The sequence below is a fragment of the Miniopterus natalensis genome, chromosome 8 (assembly GCF_054644295.1).
Source record: "Miniopterus natalensis isolate mMinNat1 chromosome 8, mMinNat1.hap1, whole genome shotgun sequence".
Taxonomy (NCBI): domain Eukaryota; kingdom Metazoa; phylum Chordata; class Mammalia; order Chiroptera; family Miniopteridae; genus Miniopterus; species Miniopterus natalensis.
Genome location: NC_142088.1, coordinates 9,321,391 through 9,340,054, shown reverse-complemented (window position 1 = coordinate 9,340,054; position 18,664 = coordinate 9,321,391). Strand labels below are relative to the sequence as shown.

General features: G+C 52.4%; 1 protein-coding gene across 2 annotated transcripts in view; it reads right to left on the bottom strand.

The window, feature by feature from the left end:
- PAX3 (paired box 3) overlaps positions 1–17,975 on the bottom strand; it is an 86,276-nt gene extending 68,301 nt beyond the window's left edge. Inside the window, exons 1-4 of one of the 2 annotated variants that reach the window (XM_087819371.1) lie at positions 17,729–17,975; positions 16,215–16,450; positions 14,766–14,895; positions 13,509–13,643 (exon numbers count right to left, since the gene is read on the bottom strand). In XM_087819371.1, coding sequence (XP_087675497.1) covers positions 13,509–13,643; positions 14,766–14,895; positions 16,215–16,450; positions 17,729–17,813 — 586 coding nt within the window. In that variant the 5' untranslated portion in view covers positions 17,814–17,975. The remainder of the gene's footprint in view (positions 1–13,508; positions 13,644–14,765; positions 14,896–16,214; positions 16,451–17,728) is intronic. The other variant, XM_087819372.1, reaches the window with a different exon arrangement.
- Positions 17,976–18,664: the final 689 nt, after the last annotated feature.

Below are 18,664 nucleotides of genomic sequence, written 5' to 3'. Positions count from 1 at the left end.
TGTGAAAGATAGTCATTGTCTTTCCTAACGAATTTAATTTGGGTTTTCCATTAAAAAAAAATAATAATAAAAAGGATTCATTTCAGGGGGGAATCGTTAGTGTAAGCTAGTAACATTAAATTATAGTAATTCAATAAAATGATGCAAGTTAGCCAGCAAACAAAGATTCAGACCAAATTCGGTCCCCTCTGTCGTCGGGATTTTGTAATAAGGACACTGTTACTCTCATCTTCCCAAGGTGGAGGCTGGGGCCCCATTAGGAACACAACCTGTGCAACGGCTTAGTTTCAATTTTCCTCAGAGCAAGGCAACGTGACACAAGGGTGTGGCTGGTCACGAGCACTTTGCCTTGGCCTGCAGGAGATCTTAATGTCCCCACACTCTGCTGACCTTAGACGAGGTGGCCCTTCCACGGGGTGTGCGCTCAGGAACGCCTTGAGAAGACCAGCTGACACCTTCCACGGGCAAAGGGAGGACAGACAGACGGCAGGGCTCTGAAAGGTCACTGAGAAAAGCCCAGAAGATGAATCCAGCATGGGCCAGGCTCTGAGTGCCCACCCTGGCCTTCCACCTGGAGCTGCTCCCTGCACAACGGGGGCTTCACAGTATCCCTGCACCCCCCCCATATGCCCCCCAGCCCCCGCCTCTGCACTCCTAAGCCCGGCTCTGCAGCTTCTAACCTGATGCCAAGTCCCGGGTCCTTCATTCCCCGCCTTCTTTCAGACAAAAATTCAGCAAGTATTCAGAGCTTGGCAGGGCCAGCGACCACAAGCAGACGTCGGTTTCTAGTAAGAAACCGTAGAAGTAGACTTCCTCCTGCCCCCTGATAAATGTGTGTCGCGCCCACACACGCCCTGGATGTGCCGTCTGCACAGAAGACCAGCCAGGCTACCACCTGGAGTTTCCACACCGGAGCGCTTCCCGAAGCATGTTCTGTCCTGGCCGACGGCCGGGCCCCCAAGCCACTGGGAGGAGACCCCCGCTGATGCGCTTGGCTTCCCGAAGTGGACGGGCCCCCAGCCCCCTTGAGAAACAGTCTGAAAGGATGTGACAAGTTCCAAAATTTTCCAAAACATAAGCAACAAATCCAGACACGGAGATCCCATGCACTTGGTGGTCATGAAGTGGAATATTGCAGCATCTCCCCCCATGAACTCATAGGTAACGTTTTTATTCTAAAAAGTTGCAGATCTACAAACAGAAGGCAAGGGGCAGCTTTCCCCTCTGCCCGAGTTCCCTGCCCTCTGCCACAGAGACGGTGCCCTGGAGGCGGCCTCTGCTGGCCACTCCCCTCCAGCTGTGTAGGTGACTGCAGTGACAATGTGTCAGAAAACTTCAGGTTTGCTTATGCTTTCGATTCGGGCCTGACCACCACTATTTTCCGGGATCTAAACTTCTGTTGAGAACATCACAGCCACCTGACAAACAAATCAAAGTTTTTCTCGTCGGGATTAACTCTCCCTACACCCTCCTGTGTGAAGAGCCGCATACTTCTGCAGGTAGTAATCAGATGTCGCAAATTATGGGCCTGATTCAATCCAAATTATGCTCAGAGCTGGGCGGGGGGGGGGGCGGTGAAAAGCTGCTTTTAATTCCTCTCCGCTCTTTGCAGCTGGTTTTAAGGCCAGGTCTGTTTACATTCCCAAAAGGACGCCTTCAGATTTCCACAAGCAAGTCAGAGGGGGAGCAGGAAGAGAACCCCGAGCACCCAGCTCGCCGCCTTCCACCCCAGCGCACACCCCAGCTCTAGGGTGAGGCCTCCCTCCCTGCCTCCCTCCTCCGAGGGCTATGGGACCCCGCAGCCAGAGCAGTCAGGAAAGACCGGTTTTTGTTTTTCTAGTTTGGTTTGTGTGTGTTTTTTTAACCGAATCAAGATTTTGATTTTCAAAACTAAACCCATAGCCCCTAACTCACTGTCTTACTTCTGAAAGGCCCCTCCCTAAGAAGGAAGGAATGGCCTGGAACATTCGCTTTAGAATTACTTATGGGTGTCCGCGTCTCTGGCTTTCTCAGGGGGGCTGAGAGAGGTGGTTTTTCTCTGTAGTTGAAGCATAGTCCTTCCCGGCTCATCTCACAGGCTTGAACTTCCAGCTTAGCAAGCCAGGTACTCAGCAGCATCGACGACCAAATTCTGGGCATCGGATTTGGGAAAAAGTAGGCTGAGATGATTTGAGGGAGGCAGGGTATGTGCAAAAACATAAAAAGTCCTTTGTGCACAGAAGGGAGTGGATCCGCACCCCTTAGAAGTTCGTAAAATTAAAAATCGGCCTTCACCAAACTCAAGAAACCCCTAGTGCATCAGGCCAGGACTTATCAAAAGTAAGAACTGCAAGTCCGTGTTTTCGCACTCCCAGCTGCCCTCACTACAGCAAACCTAATTTGGTGACCCTGGACAACAACCTCTCTTCTGGAGCTAAACAATCAGAACGCGTTGCCTCTAGATTGTTATAAACTCCCCACAATTTTCAGGCACAGAGAGAGAAATAAGTAAGAATACTTAACATAAATACACAATTTTTGATGGGGGTGAAGTAAACAGTAGACAAGAAAAAAAAAAGTAAAATGAGGAAGAAATAAGTAAAAAAAAAAAAAAGTTTTAGGATTTAGAGAATGTTGCATTCAGAGAAATAGAGCATTCGAGGGATTTCCAGAGGGTAGTCCCCGTTGGCAGACGTTTCCTCCTGCGAAGGAATCTCAAAGCCGATGCTCTTGCATACAGGCAGAGGTAGAGGAAAGTCTTTTTGCCTTGTGCCGGTGGCCGCAGGAAACACTCCCCCTGCGAGCTCTCCACGCATCCCCCCGCCACTCGCTCTCCACACAGAGCCCGAATTCCACCAAAGCTATCAATTCCCTTTGTCCCCCCCACGGAGGAATTATTCTACAAATAAACTCACACGTGTGCCAAACGGGCTATTGGAGGGGAACGACCTGCGGCTGTTAAGTAAATCACTGCTCGCCATCAGGGCGGAATAGTATGCAGCTATGCAAAGGGCCGGGAGCACCCCACCCGGGCATGGAGTCCTCGCCCAGGCACATTCTCAAGTGGAGCAAAAAGGGAAACAGAACAGTTTCCAGGGTGGACTCCCACTTGTGCAAAAGGGGAGGAGAGAATAGTTTTAAAAGAGAGAAATGTAATTGCTTGTTTATGCCCAGTCTAGAAAGACAGCCAAGAGGCGGAGGGACATGGGTGGAAGAAAGCTTGTCACTGTACATCTTCATATGGCTTTTCAATTATGTATAAAGTGGGTGTCTAACCCGGTCAGAAATAGATAGGAGCTAAAATTAAAAAATCTGACAGCGCAGATATTTCCCTCGAGGGTCCGGATGAACAACAGCGAGGTCGTGGGGTAAAGAACGCTTCCCTTTGGAGGCCGAGAGTTGGCTCCCATAATCCAGGAGTCCCCTCGATCTGAAAGCCTTCAGGGGCCCGGCCCAGTCCAGAAGGAAGGCCCCGGGGCTCGCCAGCGAATTTTCATCAGTTCACTGGGGGCCGGCTGGCCACGGAGCCCCGGCTGCCTGCTGTGACGCCTGAGCCACAACAGCTGCATAAACTGGCTGTGCCCCAGCCTGACCCATTTCGGAGACAGGTCAGACCAGTGCAGGCGGGGGTAAGAAAACAACCTTCCTTTTCCACACTGGTCGCACTGGCAGGCTGCTCCTGCGGGGAAAACTGGGGGGGCTCCTCCCCAGCCCCCCAAAGCTTTACAGGCAGGCTGCTTTCTTTCACCCTCGCATTGTACCCCCAAAACACAGAAGTCCCATTGAAACTAGATAGAGGGAAACCAAATAAAAAAGTCATTGAAATGTATACTCCGGCTGAACAAATTGGAAAGTTTCCTTAATATTTCTGAAGTCAGACTTTAAAGGCGAGGGATTAAGAAGAATCGGGCACACGGGAAAACACACAGTGTCATGTGCGGAGCTGTAAGGACATTTAAGAACAGGAAAGGAGGCTGAAGAAGGGACGTCCTGAGAAATTGTACCAAAAAATCCCACAAAGCAAAGGACTATGGCAGGGCTTCAGGAGCAAGCAAGTACGTATGAAACTTATTTTCAAAAGGCAGCTTGTTTGTCAACCTCTGATGGATGGGGGAAATCTTGTGCAAAAAAAAAATTTTGAAAAGAAGAAACGTTTTTTAAAAAGCCAAGTTAATGTAAGGGAGAAAAGTACTCTTCGTAGAACTAGCAGAAAAGGCAATTTAAAACTATCTTTTGACATCTCAGTGGATGCTTTTAGGATAGTATTATCGTTTGTATTTTTAAATCAATAACATCTATTACGTTAAGTAGTTGTTACATTATAAACTCATTTTTTTGACTCAGTAAGAGTGGATTTTCAGTGTGTGTGTGTGTGTGTGTGTGTGTGTGTGTGTGTTGTGGGGGGGGGGGTTCCTCATTGTTGCTCCTAAGCCCTAAATTCAGCTTTTATCTGCCCTTGGGCAGGGCCCATCTGCCAGGAGGCTGGTCACTTTCTGCATGTTCAGAGGGTATTTTTCCCCAAGATTCCGAGTTTCCCCACAACAGGTGTAATCTGCACATAACTCTCACCCTCTCATTTTATTCTCATATCGCCCTGGGAAGTTGGTGTGATGTGCTCCACCTTACAAACTGAAGTTGTAAGGTGTCCAAACTGAAGTTCAAGGGGTCACACCTGCAGTGTGCTTGGTCCCAATTTTAAAGCAAAATTGTTGATGCAAGAGCATACCACATTCACGGGGCCTACTGTGCCCTCGTAAGGCAGGCAAAGACGGGAGAAGGGGCTTGGGGGGGGGGGGGGGCGTTAAGTCAGAGCAGGCAAGAAACACCCACTTGCTTTAGTGAACCTCTACCAGGAAACTGGCCAAGTAGGGATTCAGAAAAAAGAAACCTGTTGCTTTTCTTATAATAAAATGAATGGGACCAATTAATTTTCTTTAGTTCAGGTTAATCTCAGTCATGGTAATTGAGAGACACACACAAGCACACACCCTTGGGCCAAGATCTTCTTAACCATGATGATATTTAAATATTAGTAGAAGCCCTGGCTGGGTAACTCAGTTGGTTAGAGTGTTGTCCAGATAGGCCAAGGTTGTGGGTTTGATCCAGGTCAGGGCACATTTACAAGAATCAACCAATGAATGCATAAATAAGCAGAAAACAAATCTCTCTCTCCTTTCCCTTCTCTCTCTAAAATCAATAAATAAAAATTTTAAATAAAATAAATATTAGGAGAATTTTTAAATATATGTTTGAAGATAGACTCTGTGAGTCTTTACTTAAAAATAAAATGTTTTCTTAAATATAAACCTTATAAAGGAACAAGGAAGATCTTAATACCCCCATACAATGCCCAAGTGCCTGTTGACTGGGTAAGTTGTGCCTTATATTGGGATTTGCCAAAAAAATAAGAAGATAAGAAGGCTAGGTGGTTGTATTTTTAACATATCTGGGGACTTATAAAAGTCACAAGCCTACAAATAATGACTTTCTGTTAAAAGTGCACATCTGTATGTGACCATGTAAGCATTTACTACGAAAGTCCACAAAAACTAAACCAATTCCATGCTGCAATATAAACTGCACAGCAGTCCACTGTCCTCTCTTAACAGGTCTACCCTAACTTACTGTTTCCATCTAATGGCATAAGGCCAAGTACATTTAAATTCTGCAGTTGTCTCTAGAAACATAACTACCATCCGCTTATAAAAATTTTGAAAATTTACACTTAAACCTCCATAAAACTAAACTATTTGAAGTTTCAATATGATCCTGGAAATTTTTAAATGCTGCAGATCAGTGTTATTTCCTCTCCCTTAATCCTATATTGGTCAGCCAAGAAGAGTCTGTCATCCTTGTCACAAAGCATTTTGATCAGCTATTTTAAAATGGAATCCACTGGAATTAGATCCAGGATGAGTGAGAAATTGACTGCTCGAGCTGAAAGTTGATATTCATGTACTATTGTAGATGCACTAAATCTAGCCAAATGAAAGTACGTAAGAGTCGAGAAACCACTGAATGGGTTTAAGGAGACAAATCTACAGCTAGTTTGTCACTGCCTGTCGTGAGTTCCGATTTATTGTATTGGGGAAGATGCAATTTCCAATCCCTGCACTGAGAACATGAAAACTCAGACTACTGTGATCAAGTTGCTTCAGCCCAAAAGGCAGGCATTCTCTGTGGTTGATGTCATTGGCTTAAAACCCTGCAGCAAAATGTTAAATGCTGCAAACTTTGCTTAGATAATGTTCGAGGTACAACTCTTTCTCAAGATGTTCCTTTCTAGGAGAAATGTACATCCAATCAAATTCTCAATTTTACACCACTGCCCTTTATTAAGATACAATTTCTTTTTAAAAGAGAAGTGGCCACTTCCATTGCAGAAATGACCTGTTTGTTCTTTTCTTAGTTTTTACCAGGAATGAAGGACAATAGACATTGAGGGTAGGAATTCATAAAACCTAGTATTGCTCAAGTATCTTCAACAAATACTTCCCATGGTTTTCATATCTCCCATGGGCAATGGTGAAGTTTCTAACTTATCTCTTTTAAATAGATGTTTTATAATGTTAATGGACTTTTTGAGCATATTCCAATTACAAACTGGAAATGATCTATTTTCTATTCGTTTGAGAGCATAATCCCAACACAGGTCATTTGAGTGGAAGTTTTCTAAGAGGAGACATGTCCAAATTCCAGCAAAAGCTCAATGCTGTTGGAGCTCAGTGTTTGGTCCAACACTGCAAGGCAGAGCTGAAAACTGAGCTGTGCCACTCTTCTAGCAGAGACTGGCATGAACAGGCCAAGAAAATCTTTGGTGTGCATCTTCCAAGGGATTGGCAACTTCCAAAATTCCCTTTCACTTCCTCTGATCACAGTTCCCCAGCTAAACGCAGCCAGTTCTTTTATTTTTTAAAACAATGATATCAAAGTTTTATTTTTTTTCCAACCTTTATTGAGACATAACTGACATAAACTAGTTCTTAAGTCAGTAATTCTGTCTTGGTACTGAGATTAGGCCCAACTTAGAATTCAATTCTGCTGTCCCCTGGCAGTATGTGAACACACAGCCTGACACCCAAGGGTGTCACGGAAGAAGCCACTTTAACTGTGTATGTATATGAAATATACATGTGCTTGTAGAAAAAGCAACAAAGAACTCCCTAGTGCTGCATCGGCACCCAGGAGAAGGTACCCATAACAGATCTGAGCTGACTCACACTTCTAACTCAACCTATTTCAGGCAGTTGCTCTTTGCTCTACATTGCAATAATGAGGACTGTAGATGACCCATTAATTGGGAGATAATAATAGAAAATATTAGAAAATATCCACTAATGATTCTGACTCTGCATGTCAAGATATGTCTTGTTCAAGAGTGAACAGTAAGAATAGAAAACAAAATGAAATACAAATAAAGCCTTATGCACAATTATTTAGTACTAAAATTGAGCATAATTGGAGAAAGGGATCCTGGAAATCCCACACGCAGGCAGATCCATGATGCACAGCTGAATCCCCAAAGCCTGAATCTGGCATAAATTTCATAAACTCACTTAGAGTGATTCACTGGAACTTGCAAATTAAGCACAGAGATGGTATTTCCAAAAAAACCCTTGCAAGAATGTTAGCTCTAATACTAATAGAAAAACCTATTCAAATATATTGAATTCTTAATCAAATTAAAAAAAAACCAAAACCTCTAATTGTTCATCTAATAATCATCCGCAATAAAAATCATTACAATCATCTAGGGACCTATTTTTCCTAGCTTTCGACAGCAGTGCTAAGTGTCAATAGAGAGGCTGCGCTGTTACCTCAAATTCTGACGACTCTAGAAGATGTAATCCTTAGGAAAATAAACCTTTATTTTGTGCAACTGGATATAGTTTACCGCCAGCATAATTCCCAGTGACCAACTTATAAATAAACTCTAACGACGCACAAACTGTACACACAAACACGTATCTGCTTCTTCATTATAGGGACTTGAAAAACATACACGATACTCATCTAACCATCTATAAACACAAAAAGTATGGAAACACATGGAGAGGAAATGCAGTCACTATAACTCTCAGCTTCCTTAGTTTTACCCAAAACCCCAACATCTTTCCTTTCCATCAACCCAGCTGGGAAGGCAACTTCAGCGAAACTTCCAGGTTCAGAAACTTATCCACATGCAGACAGTAGCTTCCATGCCTCCCACCACCTCCCCGAAATGGAAATTTATTTGATGATACATTCGCCATCTTAGCCTAAGTCCTAAAGAAGAAATCACCCTAGGATAATTAAAAACACCCCGTGAATCTCTCCTCCTCAAACCCACGACGTGTAGCTGGTTTCGGTTCCCATTTCTTAGGGAGAATTTGGTCAATCCTCAGAGGTTTCGGACAAAAAGGATTTTCCAAGACAGATAAGTTGGAATGATCCCACTTTGATCTCAGTGGTTAAGAATCCCTCTCAATAGAAGACGGCCAGTGAGGGGCCGAGATCCCGGCCTTTTAATGCCCAACAATGGTATCAGCAAACAGCTATTTAATCAATATTTGGCCAGAGCTGCTGAAAACTTCCTTTTCAGATTTTAATTCCTAGTTGTAAAACAACCCCAGAGCAACCAGAGAGATAAGGCATTACACCCACCGCTTAATTGCCTTGTAGTGTCTTGTTAGTTCTAGATCTACATTCTTAATGGTTCTTTAATCTTCATTTACCCGCCTGAAGAAGTTCCCTGCAGTAGAACCCCGCGGAGAGAACCTTCTCCCACCCAGCCCCGGCCACTCTCTCGCGCTCACGTCCTTTGTGTGTGTGTTGCTGTTGTGGCTTTTTATTTTCACTGGTTACTTACTTATGGACGACTTAAAACATTTACACTCATGCCTAGGAAGGCTTTTTTTTTTTTTTTGGTCCTCAAATTAATAAATGCCTTCGTGGACGCTGGAGCTGGGTCCAGGGGCAACGCTCCTGTCCACCTGCCTGAGGCCGCGCACCGCACACCGCGCGCCGCGCACCGCACCGGCTGCGGACCCCGCGCGCACTTGCTGGTTCCGCCTCAGCGCCCCGGTGGTTTTATGGCACCGCCCTGGGGACTCTTAAATAACCCTCCAGTAATTATTACGCACGGGAAGTCCGCCCCCCCGCCCCGTCCCCGTTCCGGTGCTATCAACAATCAAATCAAGCCACCGCATAAACACCCGATTTCAAGCGTTCATGAGAAAATCTGCGTGTTTGCAGTAAGGCTAGAAAGTAAACACACAGCAGCCAGCCCGACGACACAGACAAGCGAGCGAGAAAAGCCCGCACCCCAACTCTGCCGCCTCCTGTTCCATCTTGGGGCGCGCAAATCGCCACCGCCTGGTTCTCGCAAAGGGCGCGGCGTGAGGGTCCCACTGAATTCGGGTCCTGCTGTTTCCAGTGCATTTTTAACTGTTTTTAACTGTATGCGGGAGTGTTTCGAGGACTTCGGAAAATACGGACTTTAAGGACTTGGACGCCGTTGGGGTCAAATTCGCGAGTCTGACCAGCGGACTTGGGGAGCGGGCTCCCCGCCGCGGGGCTGAGCGCGCCCACCCCAGGGTCGTAACCGGTGGGAGAGCTCGTCCGCCACCCCCTCGCCTCGCGCCAAACGCGCCAAAATGTCCTTCCTTCCCTGCTAACTGGGGGCGGGGGGGGGCAAAGAAACCGCCTTCCGTTCCCCTCTGTTTCAGCGGCGCTGCCGTCGATGACAAAGTGCCCTTTTCATGATTCCCCTGGACACGAAATACTTCAAGGGCCTTTAAAACCCGCGCGGGCTCTTTACCCGCCGCATCTTTCGCCCCGCGGGAAAGCCGACCTGCATCTCCTTAACCCTAGACGGCTCCCCGCGCGCAAACGACAGGGGCGGGCTCGAGCACGACCTTTGTCTCCCTGACTTTCTTAAATTAAAAAAAAAAAAGCAACAACGAAAAACAGCACCGCTGTTCCTAAACGTCAACAAGGAAAAGAGATACAGTCATCCCCAACCGACCCATGCTCGGGGTCTCTCAGCTCGGCCTTGGAAATCGCGGCAAACCTCCCACGCTCCCCGCGACGGGAACGGGGGAGAGCCCTGTGAAAGTGTGTCCGCAGCCCCAATCAAAACAGCAATTTGTCCATCTGGCCTCTCCCCGCCCCCCCGAGCGCCGTTTCAAAGCCGCCGCAACAAGTCAGCGATTGTAGCGTTGCATCTAAACATTTAAGCGACCGTCTCGCAGTCGCGTGTCCGTTTACAGTCCTCATCTGTCCTGTAATTCCATTCCGGCGCGGGGCGACAACGCTCCCCAAACTCAGACAGGAAAAGCGTCACCCGGCCGGGGGCGGGGGGAGGGGCGGGGGGAGGGGGAGGGGAGGTGGGAGAGCAGGGGGAGGGGAGCGGGGGAGGGGAGCGGGGGAGGGGCGGGGAGGGGGAAGGGCGGGGAGGGGGAGGGGATGGGGGAGCAGTTTCCATTGATTAGTCACTGCTTTTGTGTTAAGGGCTTTCTTTAAAATAAGAAAAAAAATGGGGGGAGGTTGCAGAAATCTCACTAATGTGAGCCTCAGGCAACGGAGGGGGGGGAGGCGAAGGGAGGGGGAGCGGGCTGCGTCCAGATGAAAGTGAGAGCGACATAAAGGAGGCAATTGAGCCGGCCGCGGCCCGGCGAGCTAAGCTGCGAGCCGGCCGGGGCGCAGGGGGGCGGCGCGGGGCGCGGGGGGCGGCCCATTGTGGCGGCGCCCGCGGGCCCGCTCGGCCGCGCCGCGGCAGGAACAGAGGCGCCCATTGAGGGGCCGCGGCGCGGGCCGTACCCACCGCCCCCGAGGCTGCGGCCGGGCTGGGCTCCTGCGGCTGCGCCTGCTCGGATCTCCGCGCGGGCCGAGGAGCCGGGCGGCGGGGGCGGTGACTGTCCCCTGGCCGCCCTCCCCTCCCCTCCCCTCCCCTCCCCTCCCCTCCCCTCCCCTCGCACCCGCGCGCATTGGAGCTGGAAGGAGGGTCGCAGCGCCGGGGCGCCGGGGCCCGCGCGCTCCACGTCGGCGCGCTGCGCTGTCCCTGGATTGGGCGAGGGGCGAGGGCAAGCTGGGGGAGTTCCCCTGACAGTCAGTCTCCGCTGCACCCTCCAGGCCCACGAGGAAGCTGGGACCTCCAGAGAGCACGGCGCCTGGTCAGGGCACCCAAAGGCCCCTTCTCGGCCAGCCTCCAGCTCCTCCGCCAGGGCGCCCAGAGCTCCTTATCGATATTCATTCCATTTTGCGAGCGGGGCGACCTGTGTCGTTTGGCGGCCAAACACCAGAGGGAATTTTCTGAGGTTTCTAAGCTTCCCTTCAGACTGCACTTCACTGTCCCTTCCCTGGGCCCCTCTTGCCCTCCAGCGTTCATCTGTTAAAGGAGCTGGAGGCGCTGGAGAGACTGGCGCTGCGTCATCTTTGACAACCCCAAATTAAATTAGGCCTCAGCCTCGGAGGTGTGCGCCTGAGTGTTTTCAGCGGTACAGCTCCCGCCGGGGAAAACACCCTGATTTTTAAAATGGTAGCAATTGCCCTTGAATGGCAGCCCGACCCAGCTAGACGGCCCAAAAGACTAGGAACATTTTGTAGGTGAAATGGCCACTTTTTCCACGCTGGAGAGTCCATAAAACTTCCTGGCGCAGCAGCCATTGGGGCTCATTGAATAATTCATCCCTCATTGCAAGCCCATAATGTCTATTCGCCGCCCTTTGTGGGGCTGTTTTCTCTTCTTTTCTCCTTGAATTATAAAAAGGTTGCCTTCCTTTGTTCACTTCAAGCTGCTGCGAGCCAGAGCTTTGTCTGGGCCGAGCTAAAGTGTGAGTTTCAATGGACTCTCCAGGCTTTGTCTCCCAAGTTCATCTCCAAGTGTAGATTGTGTAGAGAAGGCCTTCTTTGTAAAAGCTGGAAAAGTTGTACAAATGTTTGACCAGCTCATTTGGGGCGTTTTGTCTCCTGGGCCTCGGTTGCCTGTGCTGCGGGGAAGCCTCGGATCTGCAGCGCGGGCGCCTCAGGCAACAAGTAGCAAAGCTGCGCCCCCCCCCCCCTTCTGGAGTCTCTGGGATGCTCTGGGCTCCTGGCCCCACTACCCGAGGGGCTGCTGGGTTGGGGGTTGGCTAGCTTCTCACTTTTCTCCCCCCCCAGCACCTCCGCGCTGTATGTAGGCCTGGAATGAGAGCCGAGGTGTCTTCGTAGAGGCTGGGAAAGGAAGGCACCCCTCTAAAAGGACAGGCTTAGGCTGAGGCTGAGACACCCCCCGGCCGCCCTGCTTTAAAGGGAGGGAAGCAACCTGCCATGGCTTTGGGTGTTTTTTCGTGATTGCCTGTGTGTGCCAGAGCCTCTAGGCTTCTGTTTATCCCCAAAATCAGCCATTTGGATTTGTACCGTCTAAATCTAAGTGTCCTTTTGAGGTTGTGCACAGATTTTGCATTGGTTTGTAAAGGCCAGCGGTCTGCCCAGGGGTTGGGCAAGAAAGGGAAAGGGAAGACTGTCCACAGTCCTACCAGGCTGAGGGCCGTGGCCCCAGCTGGTCAGTGGTGATCACTCCAAGCCCACCTGAAGAGTCACCTCACCTTCTAGGCCAACTCAAAACTCCACTTTACAAAATCCAGGCCCCAAGTAAGAGACCGCCAGAGGAGGGAGGAGGGGACACCCGGGGACTCCAGACCCCTTTGGGAACTTGAAGAAGTGCAACCATCCCCAAGTCCAAAACTGCTGAGGTGCAAATCTGCCGGGACTCCTCTGAGCAGTCACCCTTCCCCGTTCAGCTCCAAGGGGTTGACTTGCCTCTGGGAGGGTCAAGTAGAGGCCCTTAGAGTCGGAAGTGGACCGGCGGCAGGAAAGGGGAGGCGGGCTGCACTCATGGTTCTGAGGGGGAGATTTTCTCCAGATGCTGACAGGTCGCAGCCAACAAGGAGCAGGTAGTCCGCACCCTTGCGTCCAAAACCCAGACCCCCTTGGTTTTACTTCCCAAACACACACAAATCAAACCCCATCGTATCTGAAACAAAGCAGCCAACTTACACATACGCATTTATAGGGTAGCTGAGGTGGGGCAACTTTCAGGGCCCACTGCCTATCCAAGTACCCAGAGTCTCCTCTCTCCCCCCCCTTCTTCCCTCCCTCCCCCCCTCCCCCCTCCTCTGCTGCGCTAAACTCTGGCTATTTAGGCCTTTCCTGAGGGCGCAAAAATGCTTTCAACCTCCGGGGGATCACAGCCACACCCCCCACCCCCACCTCCGCGACCGCTCGGAGACGCCCCGTCCCGTGCGCTCGAAGGCAAGACCGTGGCCCCGCACCTAAAACACAATTCCGAGTTTTACACTCCCGGGGAGCAGAAGAAAGATTTATAAAATAGAGAAAGTAAGCAGAACAGAGAAAAAAAAAATTTGTTTGGATTGCAAGTGCGTCTCTCACTTGAAGGCTCTTACCCGGGCGCGCCGGGTAGGAGCGCGGAGACCTTGCCACCGGCCGGAGCCGCGCCGGCCTCCGGCCCCCAGCGCCCGGGCGCAGGCCCTCGGCGCGCCGCCGCCTACCTCGCTCGCTCAGGATGCCGTCGATGCTGTGTTTCGCCTTCTTCTCGCTCTCCTCGGCCTCCTTTCTCTCCAGGTCCGCCTCCTCCTCCTCGCCTTTCCCGAATTTACTCCTCAAGATGCGGCTGATGGAACTCACTGGGGACGGGAGGGGGGAGGGAGCGCAGAGCACTGAGATGCGCAAGGCTGGGCAGGAGGGGCCCCCTCCCCCAGTCCGCGCCCAGGAGCCGCTGCCCTGTGGGGGGGCCTCCTGGTTCTTCTCCCACCCCGCCCCCAGCCTCCCATTCGAACCCCCCCCGAGTCCCAAAATCAGCATCTAGGGAAAAGGAGACCGGAGCCTGGGAAGCTTGCACCTCCAAGCGAGGCCCGGGAACCGCCGTTTCTGTCCCTGTTCCCCAGCAGGAAACGTCCCCCTTCTGGACTCTATGGACCGGGCTCTAGGTCTCCAATCCGAGCGCATTCAGCCCACCCTGCCCTCAGCACCACCACCTGCAGGCGCTGGGCGGGCTCCGCGGCGCCCGTTCCGGGAGGAAGAACCGCAGCGGACCCTTCCCCAGCAATTCAACTTTTTTTTTTTTTTTTAAGGCTATAAAGGGTTTCAATTTCAACTGCAGAACCGTTTCCTATTGTAAAAATCAAAAGAAAATTCACTCACCACCCCCCCCCACACACACACACACTTATTTTTTCCAGATTCCAGTGTGGTAAACAAATCCATGCTCTGAAATATCTCGTTCTCGCAGGGGGGAAAGGGAGTTCCCTTTTAATTAAAAACAAACTCTCCCGCGCGCCCTCGCGCTGGGCCTGCGCGCCCCTCTCCTCCCCGCGCCACCCACGGCTAGGGCGCGGCGCCGGGCGGTGCCGGGGACCCTCGGGGACCCTGCGGGCCCGCTGCGGGGCCTCCCCACGGCGGCGGACGCGGCCGAGCCTCGGGGGCCAGGCCCCATGTCCCGTCGATGGGGGTTACCAAAACATTTGTTTCTCTTTACAAGGGAACATCAATATTAATAAACGCTGGGCCCCCGCCGCGCGTTTCCTGCCGTTTTCCCCGACAGAAAACCTCTTCAGGGCGCCCTCTGCGTTGCTCCCGACCTCAGGACCCGCAGCTCAGCCGGGCTCCCTTCGCGCCTGGTTCGTGCATATTTCAGAGCCGCCTCCCGAGGGCCCAATCGATCCCTGGGGTGCTTACAGCTTCGGTGACCCGCCGGGGAAATCGCTACTGACGGCTGCGCCGCAGGAAGACGCAAGTGGGCCTGGTACCTGAGGGCACGGTGTTCCGGTCGCAGACCGCGTCCTTGAGCAGCTTGTCTCGGATTTCCCAGCTGAACATGCCCGGGTTCTCTCTTTTGTACTCCTCGATTTTCTTCTCCACGTCGGGCGTTGTCACCTGCTTTAAGAGAACAGGCAGGCAGGTGTTGGTACCCAGTCCTCTGGGCCAGCGAGCCAAGCAGGATGCTTCTTCCTGCACCCCCTGGGGAGGGCCCCCTTGTGAGCAGAGGGACCCCGACTCTCAAGGCAGTTTAGGTTAAGGTAGGACCAGGCAGAAAGTCATCCTTCCCCATCCTACCCCGAAGCAATCTGAGGACCCTCCACCACCCCGGATAAACAAGGACAATCAGGATAAATGGGAAAGAGGGGTGCAGCTTCCGATCCCTGGAAATACGGAAAGGCAATTCCTTACACCAAATCAACACGAAAACGAAACTAAAAAAAGAAATGCTTGAGAGAGAAGCGGACACACCAAGTGAGCGCTGCAACGTCTGCCTGGCCAGAGGAGCACCAACTTCGGCTAAAGGGAAAAGGAAAATGATCCGCTAAAGGCGAGCATCTAGGTTTTGAAAATTTAGTTGAGTGGATAACACTTAGGCATCATTTGAGAAACTGGCTCTTAGTTTTTTTCCAATTAAAAGAGTTTCCAGAGATTCTTAGAGAGGTTGCAAAGGGCACTGAGGAGGGAGAGGGAGAGGAGGGTCTTCGGAAGTCTTAAGTTTACCAGAACGCTCCTGTTGATTCTGCCCCGTGGCAGCTAGAAAATTATACCGCGTTTTCCCCACATCCAGAAGAGAAGGCAGACCCGAGAAGGTGTAACCCCCTCCCACTCGGCCCTCCCAGTGGGACTCTCTTTCCTTTTTTTAAAGGGAACCAAAATGATTTGAGGATAGCACCAAACGGCTTTTTAAAACGCCAAGTCACGAGAGCTCATGACAAAGAAAACAAATCACTCAGCTTTTGACCCCTTGAGGACAATTTGGACTGGACGAGACTGGGGCCTGGAGCTGGGAGAGCGACCATGAAAAGAGCCGAAGTGGCCCCTTCGATTAGCTTCGGAAACGGCAGTGCCGCGGGTGGGAGCTGGGGAGATACCAGAAGAACCCAGCAACAAGTGGACACACAGTTCGGTGCCTGCCTATCAAAATAATGTGCTGAGGAATTACAGGACTCAGCATATTTTTTAAAATGCTGTATTTTCTTTACAAACGGGCTGGATGGAGTTTTCCCTTAGTGTTTATCAAGGAATCTCGGCTTAGGCAGCAACCAAGTCCCCCCACGCTCACCACACACGCGCGCACCCCTACACACACGCACGCCCCTCCCCAGACTTGAAAAATAACTCCTAGGAAAGCCCCAGATGGCCGCCCTTGCCCCCAGCCTGCCCCTCCATCGCCGAGACCGCGGGCGCAGAGGCCTCCAGGGCCGGCGCGTGCTCACCTTGGGCTTGCTGCCGCCAATAGCGCCGGGACGGATGGAGCCCGTCTCCTGGTACCTGCACAGGATCTTGGAGACGCAGCCGTGGGACACGCGCAGCTGGCGGGAGATGACGCAGGGCCGGATGCCGTGGTGGGCCATCTCCACGATCTTGTGGCGGATGTGGTTGGGCAGCGGCCGGCCGTTGATAAACACGCCGCCGAGCTGGTTGACCCGGCCCTGGCCGAGGGGGGTGGACACTGGGGGCAGAAGGTGAAAAGAGACGCAAAGGGAAAGTCATTTCAGGGGACTTGGGAGCGGCAGCTGGAAAGAGGAGCCCAGGAACTTCCCGCTCCTTTGGCCAACCCGAAGGTTACAGGCTCAGCCATGAAACCGCTCACCTCCAGCTCCCGGCCCAGCCCCTTTTTCAATCACATTTGTTCAAAGTATTAAGGAGTTCAGGGCCAGGCGCTGCTGTGTGAAAGGTACAACCAGGGCCAAATAACTTGTCCCCGGGAAGCTGTTTTCTCTTTCTGTCCAGGTAAGGCGGCAACTCTGGTGAACGGGGTGACCCTGTGGCTGGCACAAAGTGGGTGTTGCTCAAGAAACAGCCTCCTGGCAGACAGAAGTTCACCCAGGCTCAGGCCTGCTTGGACTCCGCTCACACCAAACCCTGTCCAACTGGGCTGCTCCCTTCCAGAGGGACTTGGAGGAGCTGACAGCCTTTGGGACTTCCAGCTCAGAGTGCAGCAGCCAAGGATCAAAGAGGGTCCCAGAAGGAGGCCGCAGGTGGCAGCCCGCGTCACCTGTTACACCTCCGGGCAGGGAGAGACCAGATCTGTTCCCTGGCCCCCTGGCCTGGAGTCATGCTCTGGGTACTACATTCTACTCTGGACCCAGGGTGGAAGGCAGGAGCCACCCGACCTGCATCTCGAACTGTCAGAAGGGCTTGGACTTGCAAAACTTCCCTGGTCCTGGGAATGCCAGAACCTTCAAGCTGACCTTCAGGCAGTTTCCCAAAGGGGTTACGGAAACTTTCAGATGCCGCTAAAGAAAAACGAGACTCTAAATAATTAATACCAACAATCCCAAGCACGGTGTCTGTCGCAGGGCCTCGCCACCACAACTTTGCACCGCCAAGAAAATTCTTCCCGAACTTAACAAGGGCTTAGCAAGTATGGGCAAAGCCGGGGCAATTTGGAGACGCCTTTGGGTGGGCAAAATGCGGAGAAGTTGCTTCCTGTTGCTCAGAAGTCGGCTCATCCCCTCCCCACCGTGGATTTTCCAAAACAACAGGCAACGTGGACGCGCTGGGAGCAGGCCTGGCCGCCAAGCTGCGAAAGGGCTTTCGGAGAGAGCCACGCTCCACTTGCAGAGAGAAAATCGGGTGCAGATCTCGCCCCAACACTTCCCTCCCGGGGTCGGGGTGCTCAGGAATGGGGTCCCTGGGCGCGCTAGGGGAGCCTGAGGAGACCCCGGGTAGCGTGGAGCAGCCCGGGCCCAGCCCGGGCTCGGGCGCCGCTGAGGCCCTCGCTTACCTTCCAGCGGGAACCCGCTGCGCGGGTAGTTCTGCCCCGGGCCCGGCCGCATCATCCTGGGCACAGCTCCGGCCAGCGTGGTCATCCTGGGGGCAGCTTCGCGTGGAAATTATATCCAGGTGAAGGCGAGATAAAAGGCGAGCGCGGCGCTGGCGACCCTCGGGAGCTCCCCGGAGCGTGGAGAGCCCCTCCCCAAAGAGGCCGGAGAGAGAGGGAGGGCCGTGGGGAGGGGGGCCGCTCGCGCCTAGTCCTGGGAGAGGCTCGAGGTGGAATGGAACCGGGCTGGGGAGCCCTGAGCCCGGGATCTCGAGCCCCGGGCGGAAAAGTTTGGTGGGAGTCTGGGCGACTGGCCCCGCGGCCGGGGGCGCAGGGGAGGGGGCTCCGAGCGCCGCGGAGAGCCAGGGACGGGGGTGGGCCGGGAGCGCGGCCGGCTGGAGTCTCCCGCTGTCGTGACACCGAGTGCGGGGCTCTGGGCTCTCAAGCATTTATTAGTTCTTTCACCCAAAGCTTGGTCAGGAGCCCTGAGCTGCGATTGGCCGACGGGGAGACCGTCCCGGGTGGCGGAGACACGCGCTGATTGGGCGACAGCGGCAACTTTCTCTTCCCATCCCTGGAGGTGCCGAGGCCTCCGCCTGGCCCGGAGGGACCCGCGCTGCGCCCCTTCCCTGGGAGACCCGTGGAAACTGCGAGAGACAGCCCGAGGGAGATGACAGCTGCTGAGAGTAGGGAGGGGCCCCTGTCTCTGTCTCTGTCTGTCACTCCATGTGTGTCTCTCCTTGGCTGTCTATTTCTCTGTCTCTTTGTCTCTCTCTGTATCTCTGCGTGCCTTTCTGTGTCTCTATTTCTCTCTGGGTGTCTATGTTTTTCTACTTGTGGCTCCCTCGCCCACTCCCCCCCCCCCCCACACACACACACATACATTTTTCTTGGCTTACT